At 42.0% G+C, this 15,773-nt stretch overlaps 1 protein-coding gene and 1 pseudogene across 1 annotated transcript; one reads left to right on the top strand and one right to left on the bottom strand.

Moving 5' to 3' along the window:
- Positions 1 to 656: 656 nt before the first annotated feature.
- On the bottom strand, positions 657 to 2,526 carry LOC141587286 (heat stress transcription factor B-2b-like). Its single transcript, XM_074408730.1, has 2 exons — positions 2,137 to 2,526; positions 657 to 1,927 (listed from the first exon to the last, which is right to left on the bottom strand). The coding sequence occupies exons 1-2, from the start codon at positions 2,425 to 2,427 to the stop codon at positions 1,271 to 1,273; spliced, it is 948 nt and encodes a 315-aa protein (XP_074264831.1). The 5' UTR covers positions 2,428 to 2,526; the 3' UTR covers positions 657 to 1,270.
- Positions 2,527 to 11,144: 8,618 nt separating this feature from the next.
- LOC141588681 (uncharacterized) lies at positions 11,145 to 15,508 on the top strand (annotated as a pseudogene).
- Positions 15,509 to 15,773: the final 265 nt, after the last annotated feature.

Here is a 15,773-nt window from a genome sequence, read left to right as displayed (position 1 = left end):
CCTCTGGAGACAGATTTTCATGGTCTGTTATTCGCCTTTTCTTTCTACGTCCTTGTGGCGTAAGTGCACTTTGTTCTTTCTCGTTGGGTCAGGGGGCTCGCTGGAACCCAGATGACGTTTACTACAGCCTAGGAGATGAATCTCCAAGACGCTTTAGAGGGTCTTGTTGCGGGTATTTTTCTGAAGCTTGTTCGATCAAGACGCGTAAAGGTGGAGTTGATTTTATGGGGCTCGTTGGTTTCAGAGAAAGTTTATCACGACCCTAGGAGATGAATCTCCGAGACTCGTTCCTGGGTCTTGTTGCAGGTATTTCTCCGAAGCTTTATCTATCATGACAAGAAGAGATGAGTACTTTCCCTGGGGCAGCGATGCTTGCCCAAAAAAGTTTGCTAGGGATGTTGAGATTGAAGTCCGTGATCAGACATCCATCTTTTGCCATCATCACGATGCTGCGAGCCAATGCATTTACCTTGTTGCTTTCGGTTATGTTTTTATTAGTTCTTTAGTGTTTTATGTTGTTTATTGGTATGGTTTAGTTAGTCATACCACCGCAATGTAAAACTCTTTTTTTTCAGCTGTCAAAAAAAAAAAAGTTGTATCTTGTGAGTAACGCCCATATATATCGTCATATTTCTTTTGTCGATATTACAATAATCGTCTTTAACATTCAAACAAGGACAATGCGATACAAATGAGACACAAATAAGTCAATTATTTTTGCATTTATTCGTTCATACAAAATTGACATTACTAAAAGCAACATCTAATCTAAGTAGTATAGTACTTCGTATCAAACAATTGATTACAATGTCTATAGTTTCAATTCCTTGACACCTCTTCCCTTCTCTTCTCTTTATCCTTCTTGTTGTTTCCAATTCCCGCCTTTTTTATCCCGTCATTTTCCAAATCATGGGCCCCACACTTTATAAATACAAAAAGCCCACAAAAAACAGCCACTTGTCAATTCTCCTTACACTCAACTTTCCACAAAAGAACCATCTAGAGTATCCATCCCCCCATATTCCTCTTTTTCCACATTCTTCTTAAGTTAAGTTCTTATCTATAACGGTGGACCCCATCTCCCCCTTAATTACACGCGTCACCTTCCCATTGGATGTCGCATTCTTCACCCGCACACCCGTTTCATAGCTATCGGAACAACGGTGTTAGTAACTTAGCGAGGACGAAAAATTACAACGTTCAGTTAAAAAGTCTCATCTTTAACCGAATTTAACGAGACATTTACCCGCCCTTTTACCGTATTATCGTTTCAACCACCAGAGCCTTGCTGCTCATCGTCATCGTCTCTCCTAACACGCTTCACTCCAATCGAGACACCAAACAACCTCGGCGAAGTATCATCATCTTCATCATCAACCTCCATCTTTCCACTAGCGGTAGCGCCGCCGCTAGAACCACCATTCACCACAATAACCGGTGACGGCTTAGACGGTGTAGCTTCCGTCACTGGCATCGCTTCCGGTAATCCGCCGGTAACCTGTTGTCCAGACGCGTAATTACTCATCAACGAAAGGATATTGTTGCATAATCCTCGTAAATGATTCAATTCCTGCGATAACGTCATATTTTCTTTCCTCAACCTCTCGTTTTCCTCCAAAATCTCCGTCGTATTAGTTACACCGCTCGTAGTTCGCTGGATCGCAGTCGTCAAAGCCGCTGTTCCCGGCGCCGGTGACGAGTTCGACGAATGCACCTGTTCTTCGCCTGAGTTCGCCGGTGATACCGCACGCAACACAACGGCCGGATGCGCTGCTACTGTAACAACTGGTAACGGAGTCGCCGGTGCCGGAACCGCCGTCGCCGTAGAAATTTTACGACGTTGAATGTCGCGTAAGAGCGTTTTTTCGCCTCGTCGAAAACAATCGTTCGCGAATTCCCAACGGTCCGGTACTACTTTCCGGAAACCCTATCAAATCGAAACAAAATCGATCGTTAGATGAATTTAAACCTAAATTTACGCAATAAGAACAAACAGTAAACGTAACGAATTCAGTAAAAAGTAGGAGGAATTACAAAAATCGATCGTCAGATGAATTTAAACCTAAATTTACGCAATAAGAACAATCAGTAACGTAACATATTGAATCGAATTGAGTAAAAAGTAGGAGGAATTACATAAGTATTGAGTTGACGAACGAAGCTAGAGAAATTGTTGTGTTTGAAGTATTTAGGCAACAAATCACGAGCGAATTCAGCAGGACGCCAAACAATGAAACCAGATCCGTCATCATTCCACGAGATTAATTCATCAACAGAAGGATCTTCAACAAGTTGATACGTTTTTGTAAGAAACGGTGTCGGAATTGTTCGCTGCGAGTCGCTTCCACAGCTTCCTCCGCCGCCACCTCCACCGTTTGTACCACCGCTTACGGCGGCGTTAGATTCGACGGTTTGGTCTGCCGCCATTGGCGGACGTGCTTGAAGTGTTAGAGAGAGAGCGATAGATCAACAATGGCGTTTGAAGTGTGTAGAGAGAGAAGTTGGGAGTTCTAGAAAGTTCGTGGTGGGGAAATAAATGAGGAAAGAAAGAGAAAAGAGGGGGGTCGTGTGTTCCAGAAGGAACATGATAGAAGGGGTAAAATTGGAATTTGTGTTTGTTTAATTGTTGTTGACGTCTTTCCAGAACTTTCGTTGCCACTTTTTTTGAACTTTTTTTTTTTTTGTTGAAATGAAAGTGATTTGTCCAACTTTCCTTTGTTTTGACTTGTAGAAACATCTATTTCTTGTTTGAGTTAAATGTTGTTTAATGTTTAATTAATTATCTTTTGAGTTGAATGTTTCATATTTATTGTAGATTACTAATGTTATGTGATAAGTTTATTCTTTCTTGAATTGGGGCTATGGCGAGTGACGTGTGTTTACAAGATATGTTGAGGTCCTTGTAACCAAAAAGAAAAAAAAAAAGATATGTTGAGGTTCTTGAGGATACATAAATTTTATGTAAAATTATTGTGACTAAAATATGTTGGAATTTTTATCAAAGATCATTAGTTATTGTGTAAGACGTTCTCATACTGTGAGATGGTCCTATTATATAAAAAGATAACTCATTTATTAGCAATAAATGAACAACTTTTTTATAAAGTGGACAGTCTTATGGTGTGAGTCTGTCTCATAGTATAATTGTGATCAGATATAGTATTAATGGAATAGTAATTGTATTCAATGCTAGATTAGACTTTAGAGAGCTCAAAATCTCGAAAAACATGTGATAAGACCATCTTCGAGGCTTGAAATGTTGCAAATTGGAAAAGCGTAAAAGGGTATTTGAAAGATTGTCCTCTAACTCGCCTGAGAGGATGATCACCTACACTTGGACTGAGACACGACGCTTTGTGATCTTGTGTTCTAACAATGAGGATGCGTGCACGTTATTTTGAAGAGGTAGATGCATGCGTTACAAGATGAAGAATAAAACATGGCATACAAAATGGAGACCATATTATGTAACTTACATTTTTTTCTTTTTTGATATACGACCTCTCACTTTGTTACAAATTAGCCAATTATCCGGGTTTAGTTTTTAACTAGTATTGGTGCCCGGCTTCGCCCGGGCTACCTCTACTTAGCATTAATTTTTTTTTCATTAAATAAAATTACTTAAAGTTGCATAACTAATAAATTTATCATTAATATATTTTTATAACATATCCTAAAATTACGATAAAATAAATTTTGAGACAAATTCACTACTTCCGCTATTAATATTTTACTTTTATTAATGAAACAATAGTAATAACATTTCACTACTTGCTCGTAATCATTGTTACTTTCACTACTCCCGCCGTAATTATTATTCTTTACACACGCCGCATTAATATTGATAATTTCACTACTCCCGCCGTAATTATTGTTACTTTCACTATTGCCGCATTAATATTGATTATTTCACTACTCCCGTTGTTGTTTCTACCACTCTTACTAATCTCGTTGATAATATTGTTACTTTTACTGTTCAAATGAGTGATTACTATCATATAACTATATCCAATGTTACTACAATTCTTTTCTTTACTGACGAAATTGCTTATACTACTTAGGCATGCAATTTTAAGAGGATTATATATTTATATAAATATATTACATATATGCATTAAATCAAATCGAAAGAATTATGCAATATTATATATTATGGATTCTAACTTGAATTATTTATAACCTACTTATTATATTTTTGTATGTTAAATAATTAACATCTCTATATATCTAATAAACTATAAAGTTTAATAAAATTGCATAGATTTTAAATTTAATATATAATTTTATGATGATAATAATTAATACCATAAGTGTGCATGATTATACTAATTAATTATTTTATTTTAAGGAAATTGACCATCTTCTAGTCTTCTATAAATATTTAGGAAAATTACCAGACATCTTTTTTCTTTTAGTTTACTTGAAATTGAGCATCTTAATGAATTATTTTATTTTAAGGAAATTGACAATCTTAATCAATTATTTTATTTTAAGGAAATTGACCATGTTTAGGAAAATTACCAAACTTCTATATAATTTAATTTTAACCCAAACTATGTAATATTTGCATTGAGATCCCTTAATCGGGTCCATCACACGGTGCTATTAATTTTAAACTATATAGTATAATTAATTTGTATAACTTTCTTTAATTACATTGAAATCCCTTGGTTCCTGGATTTAATATATAGTATTGATTTCATTAGTATGTGTCTATTATCTCTTATTGAGCTTGAATTGGTATTTTCCAAACTTTGCACTATTGCTTTTCTCTCCATTTTGAGGGGCAGCGGGCTCTGATGCATGAATAATAGGCGCTAATTATCTTACTTTCTCTATGCATTTTGATATATTTTGACAAGATTATGAGTCTATTGCTTGCATTTTGCATTCTCTTTCCACCTATACCGTTTTCTACAATGTAATGTAGGTAAATGACTCGGGAAAGGGATTTAAGCAAGCAAACAAGACAAGAGGATGAGCTAGCATGGAAGAAGAAGAAGAGAAAGGAGCTGAAGAAGGTCGGTCGGCCGGCAGCCGGACTGCCGACTAGGGGACATCCTTGGAAAATTTGAAGAATTTAGCTCTAAATAATAAATGCCTCGGCACTGGGCAGTGGGCCGGCGGTCGGCCGACCGGTTGGTCGTCGCTGTTACTCGTGTTTTGTTCTAATCTCCCCTATATTAAAACCCTAACCATTGGATCACTATAAATAGCTCGTTTTTAAGATGTATTTGACACAATAGCCTAGATGTAGATACCCAGTATCTGCTGAGACTCCAACAAACACCCGATGATTATCGGACTACAACATGTTTTGGGATCGCAGCGTTTGATCGACAGTTTGTGTACAACTTTACGTCGGAAAACTTAAAACGATTTCGAAAACAAAACATTTCAAAACATTTCAAAAATACCTGGAGTGTTTAATGCACGGCGACGGGGTCTCGATGACACTAACTAGAGTCAAAACCGACACCGGACCAAAAACCGACTCGAAAATTCAAATCCCGACTCCAACAACGAGTCAAACCGAGTCAAACACAAAAACCAAAATATCTCAAACCTTCTATGCTAAGTTTTCCCGGATTCATGTTGGTCAAGTACCAAACATGTGACTACAAAACCTAGGATAGAACAAATCATGATTGCGTTTTTTGTGAAAGCGACAACACAGCTCGAAGACCCGCGACGTGGCTCGCGCCTCTTTGAGCAGCCCAGGTGGCCACGTCGCTCAAAACTCACACAACCACTCATTCTCCTATAAATACCCCTCAAATGCCACCCATTTGAGAGTTACGCGAGTGTCCGCCGCCTCTTTTCTCCCTTAAAATTCTCAACTCGACTTCTTAAGTCACAATCCGACGCGTATTTACGACCTACCGATCGTAAACACGAGCCTTACACATTGTTTGGTACCGTCATCGTGCATTAAACCACTTGACCGACCACTTCGACCACTACACCATCACTAAACTTTTAAAACACTCTTTTACTTACCAAACGGTTTTAAACCGAGTTTTTTCCGATCAAACAAGTTGTTACACTTACGTCGGTCACTCGCCATAACCAAACATGTAAGTATGAGGGTGTAAAAATCCTCTTTTATTATGTTTTCATTTGTTTCATGACTTTAACATGCTAAAACATGCATAACATGAACCAAAACATGGAATAAACGAGCCAAAACCGATTTTTGGTCTGAGGCAGAAGCCCCTTTGGTCGCCAAATGGCTCGCGCCTAAATGGGGTACTCAGACCAGAGATCAACCGTGTTTGTTCTCGTCATTCCCCTTAATCCATTTTTCATATTTGTAATCGGTTTTTACCATTTCAAGTATTTTCGAAACCTTTTTGTTTCATTTCACATGTTTTAACCATAAAACATTTTTCACTCTTAGTTCTTCATACCATGACGGTTAAATCCGTGTTTCGGTGATAATATTTGGTAAATGACATTTAAAAGGTATTTTAAAGCCTTTTATTTCATTTCTTCATATTTTCAAACAAACATATTAGTCACCAACACGAAATCATCCTTGGTTCTACATACCATGCCGGATTTTAACCCGGGTACGATGATGAGTATCGACTAATTACATTCAAAATGGACTTAAAACAATTAGTCCATAATCATTTTCAAAACTATTCATGTCAAGTTTGTCAAATCGAACCTGACACCGAATATTATCAAATAATGATGATTATTCGGGTCTAGTTCTTCAAGTCAACAAAGGCGGTCTAAACGACTCTTTCAAAATCAAACCGGGTTCAAAAACCCAATTTTAACACTTTTTATAACGTTTTCTAAACAGTCAGAACACGGCATACAACCGTTTGCTAACCCGCGCCTCAAGCAGGCCTTTTCTTTCTTATTTTCAAAACCAGAGGGAAGCCCCTTACACCGCCGGCTGGCTCGCGCCTCTTATGGCCGTCTGGTATAGGGCATGTTCCCTTCCAGCATTAGTCTAGGACGATCCCGACTCCGGTTAACCCGGATATAGGACGGATCAGATGACTATTCGATTATTCAAATTTCAAAACCATATTTGCAAAATGCCTTACTAAGACAAATGGATCATGTTATGCACCCTAAACCTAATACGGTAAATGGATGTTTAATTTCCGTCTTGCATGCAAATCAATCATTAATCCAACTCGACATCTTATACTTGATACTTGGATTAAATCAACTGACTTAGAAAGCTCTCACATGTTAGGTTTAAATCATTGGATGCGCATTCATGCATTTAAACCGTTTTATCAACTTTTGCATTCAACCAACCAAGATCGATCAGTAGAGGCCGCTAAACGCGGGCGGGATTGGGTGTCTGATTAAAGGGCTTCCCAATACGTACCTTCACCCCTTACTCAGAAACTTTGGATAGTGGACGACCTTATCCAGGGCGTACGAGAGTCATTCTAGAGATAGGATGCTAAACAGGGACGATTTCCTTATCTTTAGTACCTATGTCAAACGCTGCTTTGTGCTTCGATTTGACCGAGGTATAAAGTGAAATTCGAACGGGTTCCAGGCATCCCACAAATGCTTGGTGGCGACTTCGAACATCTCTAATCGTTTCGAGACCCTTACCGAGACGAAACCGACCGATCTAAAACGACCCGGTCGAAAGCATTTTTACGCCGCCGAGCGTGGCTTTCAAAAGACCGCTGCATGTCCAACAAATCGGCTTGGCGTGCAGGTGGCCCGTGACTACGGACCAGTAGGTGGCCCCAAATCCACAGGCCGGGACGTGGCCCATGCCCACAGATTGACGACTCCGCTGGGGACAACTAGGACACTTACATCTTTGTGATCCCTAGATGGTGAGACTCGAACGAGGTCTTGGTTGGAATGCATTAATTGATATTACGGTCACGGTCGGGTTCCTTGTCCGGGCCCACAACCTAACCCTTTTCGACCAATTGGCTCGTCCCGTCGGCGTGAGTTTTCTCATCCCCGCGTTTCGAATCCCGATTGAGTCAAGCATACCATTGACGTTACACATTTCTGTTTCGTCAAAGAGCTTTCATCACTTTCGAGCACGAGGCTAGAGCACCCTCCTTACACATTTTGTTTGGATTGGTATCCCTCTCGCAAATCGGGGTTTGATTGCTTGGTGTGTAACCCATCCTTTTAAGTCAAAACCCGTGTCAGCATGATGCATAATATAATGAACTGTGAGTGCTTATGTGCTCTTTGATCATAAGTCCTTCCGTGTCATTTTCAAACTTTCAAAAACACCCTTTTTGCGCCGTTATAATGGCCATTTTAAACCTCGGTCTTTCGCCGACCGATGCACGCCTTTCTAGGCCGTCATAATGACGATTTTCAAACCCGGTTTTGTATAACCATTTCAACACGCCTTTCTAGGCCGTCATAATGACGAGTTTCAAACCCGGTTTTATATAACCATTTCAACACGCCTTTCTAGGCCGTCATAATGACGATTTTCAAACCCAGTTTTGTATAAACATTTCAACACGCCTTTCTAGGCCTTCATAATGACGATTTTCAAACCCGGTTTTGTATAACCATTTTAACACGCCTTTCTAGGCCGTCATAATGACGATTTTCAAACCCGGTTTTGTATAACCATTTCAACACGCCTTTCTAGGCCGTCATAATGACGATTTTCAAACCCGGTTTTGTATAACCGTTTCAAATCACCTTTTTACGCCGTTATAATCGCCGCGTCTAGACACGGATTTTAACCCGTTTCGCGCCGACAATGGCTCTTTCAAAACCCGAGAAAAGCACACACCCTTTTCTTGAGACACTTTCGGATCCCGAGGACCATGCACCGTCCCCGAGACCTTTTCAAACATTTCAAACTCGATTTTCAAAACATACAATTTTGAATTTCAAAACCGTCTTGGGAAGCAACACACTGTTTTCCGAGCCGACTCAAACTCAAACCGTCTTCTGCAAACAAACTTAAGACAACCCTTTTCAACTGATCGACTTGCGGAGATTTCTATCTTCGGAAGCCGCCCAATAAAGTGACAAATGAATCTTTTTGAAAATTCCTATTTTCGAAAACTTCAGTCCACCATTCCAATTCCGCCTCGTGTCTATAGAGTCAAAGCAAACGTACTTATGAGTCTTTACTTATGAGTCGTCTCACCACGAGACCCGTCCAATGGCGTCACACCGTCATGTTGGACTCGTGTCAAAGGTTCGGTCAATACCGTCATGTCATAAATCAAGTCAGCACTGAGGGACCACACACGGTCGCCCCGTCTTGTTGAGTCGATATTTGTCTCGTCCTATGTGTTGTCTGCGTTCAGTCTTGGAACCGTGTCGGATTGAGTTGTAATGTGAGCCGTTTTTCTGCCTCAGAGCCATGGCCCCGTCTTCAACTTCGTCTGTCAACCACAACAACAATGATAACAACAGAGATGTCATAACTGATCAGCTAGCCAGCCTACTTACCGCTCTTAAGGTCACTCTGGATCGCGTCGAGACCCGTATCGACGCCCTCGAGAACAAGGAAATTGGGGAACATAATACTCCACCTCCGATCGAAATCCGAGAAGAGGTCGAAACTCTTGGAAGAATGGCTCTCTGGCCCGGGCAACAATATCCACCTTGAAAATAACCGAAGGTTCGAACCTGTTGGGGACCAGTTACCTGACAACTTCACCCTGACTGATGTGCCTAAGTTCAAGGGAGTGGAGGACCCACTCAACCACATCCGTGCTTTCAAAGACTACATGGCCATCAAGGGGGTCAAACAGGAGCTCTTTGCCCGGATCTTCCCATCCTCTCTGGAGCCGATTCCTCGCCAATGGTACCACTCCTTGGACCCGAAAAACCTTACTACTTGGGATGAGAACGCGGTCGAGTTTGCCAAACAGTATGCCGACAACGTCGAATTCCAGGCCAACACCCGTACTCTCGAGGTGCTAACCCAAAACGACAAGGAAGGATTCACTGAGTTCCTAACCCGTTGGAGGAGGGTGAGTACTCAGCTGGTCAGTAAGCCGAGTGAATCAACTCTGGTGGAAAAATTTGTCAACAACCTCCGCCCGGTTTATGCCAACCTGGTGAGGTATCAGAATATCAAAATTTTCTAAGATCTGCAAATTCTGGGGACACGTATTGAGGACGACCTCCGAAAGGGTGTCTTAGCAAAGACCTGACGCGGATATGGACCCCATGGAAGAAGTTGTGCTCGACATAGAGCACCAATCAAAACCAGGCCCAAAGAACACATTTTTTATGCATGAAAATTGGATGGGTTTACGTAAAAGAGAGGTATTATGCGCGGTTGAAGCTCGAGATCCGCACACCCCTTGATGCCGTGTGGGAACAAAAGAAAATCAAATGGGAACAAGGGGAGAGAGGGCCGAATGTGGCGGCACCAAGGGAGAGGAATTCTAGCTTATATTTTTGCATTTTTCAACATAGTTTGAATAAGATTTGACAAAAGGTCTAGGTTGTAAGTTCTATGCATCTAATCATCCTAGAACTTACAACTAGCATTTAATGTTTTGCTTGGAGGCCAAGGACTTTTTCCTATAAAAGGACCTAGCCTCCCTCATTTGTAATCATCCAAAGTTGAAGTAAAAACATTTTAGAGAGAGAAACTTGTTGGTTTCAATCTTTTTCCAAAGAGTCGATGCTTTCGAGTCTTGCCTTAAACTAAGGACGTGCTCCGCAGTTTGAGTTGAATTGCTTGACGCGTTTCGAGTAATTCCCCATTGTTATCACTATAGGTCTAGTGATACCAAATATCCCATTGTTTTCGATCTCTTCTCAAGGAATCGAAACAAATATCCTTTATCTTTTGCACAACAAAAACCCCAAAAACAAAACAATTAAGTCTTCCGCTACGTATACGCATCAAATGGTATCAGAGCTTCGGCTCTTGATCACCCCAAAAAAATCAAGACGGTCCTAAGGAGGTCCCAATCAGTTGATAGTTGAATATCCAACGCGCTTGGTGTTCAAAGATTAAACTCGGCGAGGTAGTTGAGGTTTAATCGGTTGGATCTTGAAGGCACGAATTGAACAAAAAAAAAAAAAAAAAACACGAAAATCACTGTTCACGGTACTGTTCACTGACCAAAAAAAAAAAAAAAAAAAAAAAAAAAAAAACACTTCCTTCTTTTCGAAACTCAAAACCCCAATCACCAAACATGAACTTCGACGATCCAAACTTTCTCAAGGATCTTCAAAAGGCCTTAAAGAAATTACAAGAACACGATCCCAAGTGGCATCCTAGACGTGAACGAGTCATTGACGAGTTCAAAATGAGTGAACTACCCGAGTTCACAGGAAGCACGGATCCCGAGTCTTACCTTGAATGGGAAAGACAAATAGATCGGATGTTTGATTTCAAGGGACTTGATGATGAACAGAGCTGCAAGTACGCCATTTTGAAATTAAGAAATGGGGCTTCATTATGGTATGAAAGCCTTAAGACCAGAAGAGTTCGAGCCGGAAAATCAAAGATAACATCATGGCACGTGCTTAAACTCAAATTACGGAAAAGATACGTACCCGCCACCCATAGGCTTACAACCTATCGTAAGATCACCGATCTTACCCAAGGAAGGCTAAGTGTCCTGGAATACATAAACGAATTTGAGAATCTAGCCTTAATGGGAGACTTGGTGGAAGATGAAGACATCAGGATGGCGCGATTCCTACGAGGTCTAAACCGCAACATCGCCCATGTTGTCGAGTTACAGAATTACTCAGATTTTGATACCTTGTGTAGTATGTGTCTCAAAGTGGAGGCGCAAGGAAAGACGAAGGTGGCAACCACCTATGGTGAGAATAGCCGGACTTGGAAAAATGAGAACAACTCAAGGACAAGCACAACGGGGAACACCACCGATCCCAAGACGACTCCTACCCCCAGTGCTGCTATCAAACCACCCGCCTCAAGGGAGAATAGCTACACGCAGATTCGGTGTTTTAAATGTCAGGGGTTTGGGCATTTCAAAAATGCGTGCCCGAATCAACGAACCATCACCCTAAGAGAAGCCGTGGAATGTCGTGATGAGCTATTCGAAGAGGAGGAAAGAACTAAGGGTATTTTTAACTTAGAAGGAGATGAGGAAGAGGCACCCGCCGGGAACGCCGAAGATTACGTCGCTCCTAGTTATGATTGCAACTTGGTTCTCCGAACCCTGCAAGCTCAAACGTCGCCCATTGAAACGGAGCAACGAAATCAAATATTCCACACCAAATGCCAAGTGAAGGACAAATGGTGTAGCCTAATCATTGACGGAGGCAGTTGCACCAACGTGGCCTCAACAGAAATGGTGGAGAAACTAAAACTACCCACGATCCCTCACCCAAAACCATACGCCCTGCATTGGTTGGATGACGAGAATAAGGTGAAAATCACTAAGCAAGTGAAGGTGGCACTGACCATGGGATCTTACAACGACGACGTCCTCTGCGATGTTGTACCAATGGATGCATGTCATGTCCTATTAGGACGACCTTGGCAGTATGACCGGGATGTGGTGCATCGCGGTCGAAGCAACGAGTACGAATTGGTAAGTAAGGGAAAAAGAATTGTCTTAAAACCAATGGCGCCAAGTGAAGTACGTTCTATGAGTGCCAAGCGTGGAACGACCACTAGCATGACCATGCTTGCTAGTGAGAAAGAAGTGGACGAGGCCATTGTCAATGGCAACCAGGTTTACCTAATGGTGGTCAATGAGACTTCTAGCAATGAAAGCAAGGATGGACGATTAATCTCGCTCTTGGATGAGTTTAAAGATGTTTTCCCCGAGGAACTACCCGCTGGGTTACCACCTATTCGTGGGATCGAACACCAAATCGACCTCCTGCCCGGAGCTCCTTTGCCAAACAAAGCCGCCTATCGGTGCAATCCGATGGAGACCAAGGAGTTACAACGTCAAATCGAAGAGTTAATGGAACGAGGCTATGTACGCGAAAGCATGAGCCCATGTGCCGTTCCTACACTACTTGTTCAAAAGAAGGATGGAACGTGGCGAATGTGCATCGATAGCCGAGCCGTGAACAACATCACTATCAAGTATCGGTTTCCAATTCCGAGGCTTGATGATATGCTCGATGAGTTACATGGAGCCGAGATCTTCTCTAAAGTTGATTTGAGGAGTGGCTATCATCAAATTCGGATGAGAGAAGGGGACGAGTGGAAAACTGCGTTTAAAACTAAGCATGGGCTATACGAGTGGACGGTTATGCCATTCGGCTTGACGAACGCTCCAAGCACCTTTATGCGACTCATGAACGAAATACTCAAGCCTTTCATAGGCAGATTCGTAGTCGTTTACTTGGACGATATCTTGATCTACAGTCGGAGCAAGGATGATCACTTCCAACATCTTCGTAAGGTGTTCAACACACTTCGGGAACAACAACTCTATGGAAAGAAGGAGAAGTGCTCGTTCTTAGTCGAGAGCGTTATATTTCTTGGATACAAGGTTTCTAAAGAAGGGGTTTCCGTCGATCAATCCAAGATTGAGGCGATCAAATCATGGCCTATTCCGAAAACTGTCACAGAAGTCCGATCCTTTCACGGACTTGCTTCATTCTATCGGAGGTTCATTCGGGATTTCAGCACCATCGCTAGCCCTATCACTGAATGTACAAAGAAGGGAACTTTCGTATGGACTCCGGCTGCTCAACGGGCATTCGAGACGATTATCCAAAAACTTTGTGAGGCACCATTGTTGGCACTCCCAGATTTCACCCGCCCGTTCGAAGTCGAATGTGACGCAAGCGGTGTTGGAATTGGAGCCGTGTTAGTGCAAGGAAAGCGACCCATCGCTTACTTCTTCTCGAGAAACCGAACGGGGCCGGGCTCAATTACTCGACTTACGACAAGGAATTCTATGCGATCGTAAGGGCCCTACAACATTGGAGTCACTATCTCCGACCGAGTCATTTCATCCTGCACTCGGACCACGAATCATTGAAACATATCAATGGGCAACAAAAGTTGAACTCAAGGCATGCCAAGTGGGTAGAATTTTTGCAATCCTTCCATTTCTCGTCCAAATACAAGACTGGCAAAAGTAACGTGGTGGCCGATGCTCTATCGCGGCGATACTCATTATTGACAGTGCTCGATATCCGATTACTGGGATTCGAGACATTGAAGGAATCATACGAAAACGATCCCGACTTTGGGGAAGTCTTCAAGATTTGCGAGAACGGAGCTCATGAAGAATTCATTACGCAAGACGGTTTTCTTTTCAAAGGAAACAGACTTTGTGTCCCGAAACTTCCGGTCCGAGAACTCCTTATTCGAGAAGCCCATGGAGGTGGACTTGGGGGACATTTTGGAGTAAACAAGACTGTGGATATCCTCAAGGAACATTTCTATTGGCCACAATTGCAAGGAGACGTGCAAGCAATAGTACGAAAATGCATCACATGTCACATGGCCAAAAGCAAATTCCAACCTGGGGAGTATGTGCCATTGCCTATCCCGTGCCGACCTTGGGAAGATATATCCATGGATTTCATCGTGGCGTTACCGCGAACACAGAGAGGCAAAGATGCGATCATGGTAGTAGTCGACCGATTCTCAAAGATGGCCCATTTTATCGCCTGTCACAAAACCGATGACGCCAGCAACGTGGCGGACTTGTATTTTCGGGAAGTCTTACGACTCCACGGGATCCCAAGAACAATCGTCTCCGATCGAGATTCCAAATTCCTAAGCTACTTCTGGAAAACGTTATGGAAAAGGGTGGGAACCAAGCTTTTGTTCAGCACTTCTCATCACCCCCAGACGGACGGACAAACGGAGGTCACGAACCGCACTCTGGGAACAATGTTGCGAAGTCTGGTGAGTAAAACTTAGAAAGATTGGGATTTGAAACTCGCGCACGCTGAGTTCGCATATAACCGCTCCCCAACTTATGCAACAAAGCACTCCCCATTTGAGGTCGTATATGGTATAAACCCGTATTTACCACTAGACCTCATTCCCCTACCCAAGGATGAAATCATACACAAGGATGCGGAAACCAAATTGAAGTCTATGATCAAACTACATGATCAAGTCAGGGCAAGAATTGAGAAAATTAATGAAATGTACAAACGCAAAGCAAACAAAACCCGCCAGCCAAGATCCTTCAACGAAGGAGACCTCGTGTGGTTACACTTAAGGAAGGAGCGTTTTCCGAACAAACGCAAGAACAAACTCATGCCGCGAGCAGAAGGTCCCTACAAGGTAATATCAAAGGTAGGCGACAACGCATACAAGATCGAGTTGCCCGGAGAGTATGGGGTACACGCCACTTTCAACGTCGGGGATCTATCTCCTTACATTGACGACGATGGAATCAAGGAATTGAGGGCAATTCCTTTTCAAGAAGGAGGAGATGACGCGGATATGGACCCCATGGAAGAAGTTGTGCTCGACATAGAGCACCAATCAAAACCAGGCCCAAAGAACACATTTTTTATGCATGAAAATTGGATGGGTTTACGTAAAAGAGAGGTATTATGCGCGGTTGAAGCTCGAGATCCGCACACCCCTTGACCGCCGTGTGGGAACAAAAGAAAATCAAATGGGAACAAGGGGAGAGAGGGCCGAATGTGGCGGCACCAAGGGAGAGGAATTCTAGCTTATATTTTTGCATTTTTCAACATAGTTTGAATAAGATTTGACAAAAGGTCTAGGTTGTAAGTTCTATGCATCTAATCATCCTAGAACTTACAACTAGCATTTAATGTTTTGCTTGGAGGCCAAGGACTTTTTCCTATAAAAGGACCTAGCCTCCCTCATTTGTAATCATCCAAAGTTG

The sequence above is a fragment of the Silene latifolia genome, chromosome 6 (assembly GCF_048544455.1).
Source record: "Silene latifolia isolate original U9 population chromosome 6, ASM4854445v1, whole genome shotgun sequence".
Taxonomy (NCBI): Eukaryota; Viridiplantae; Streptophyta; class Magnoliopsida; order Caryophyllales; family Caryophyllaceae; genus Silene; species Silene latifolia.
Note: the sequence above shows the minus strand (reverse complement) of the source record. Positions and strands in the feature narration are given on the sequence as shown.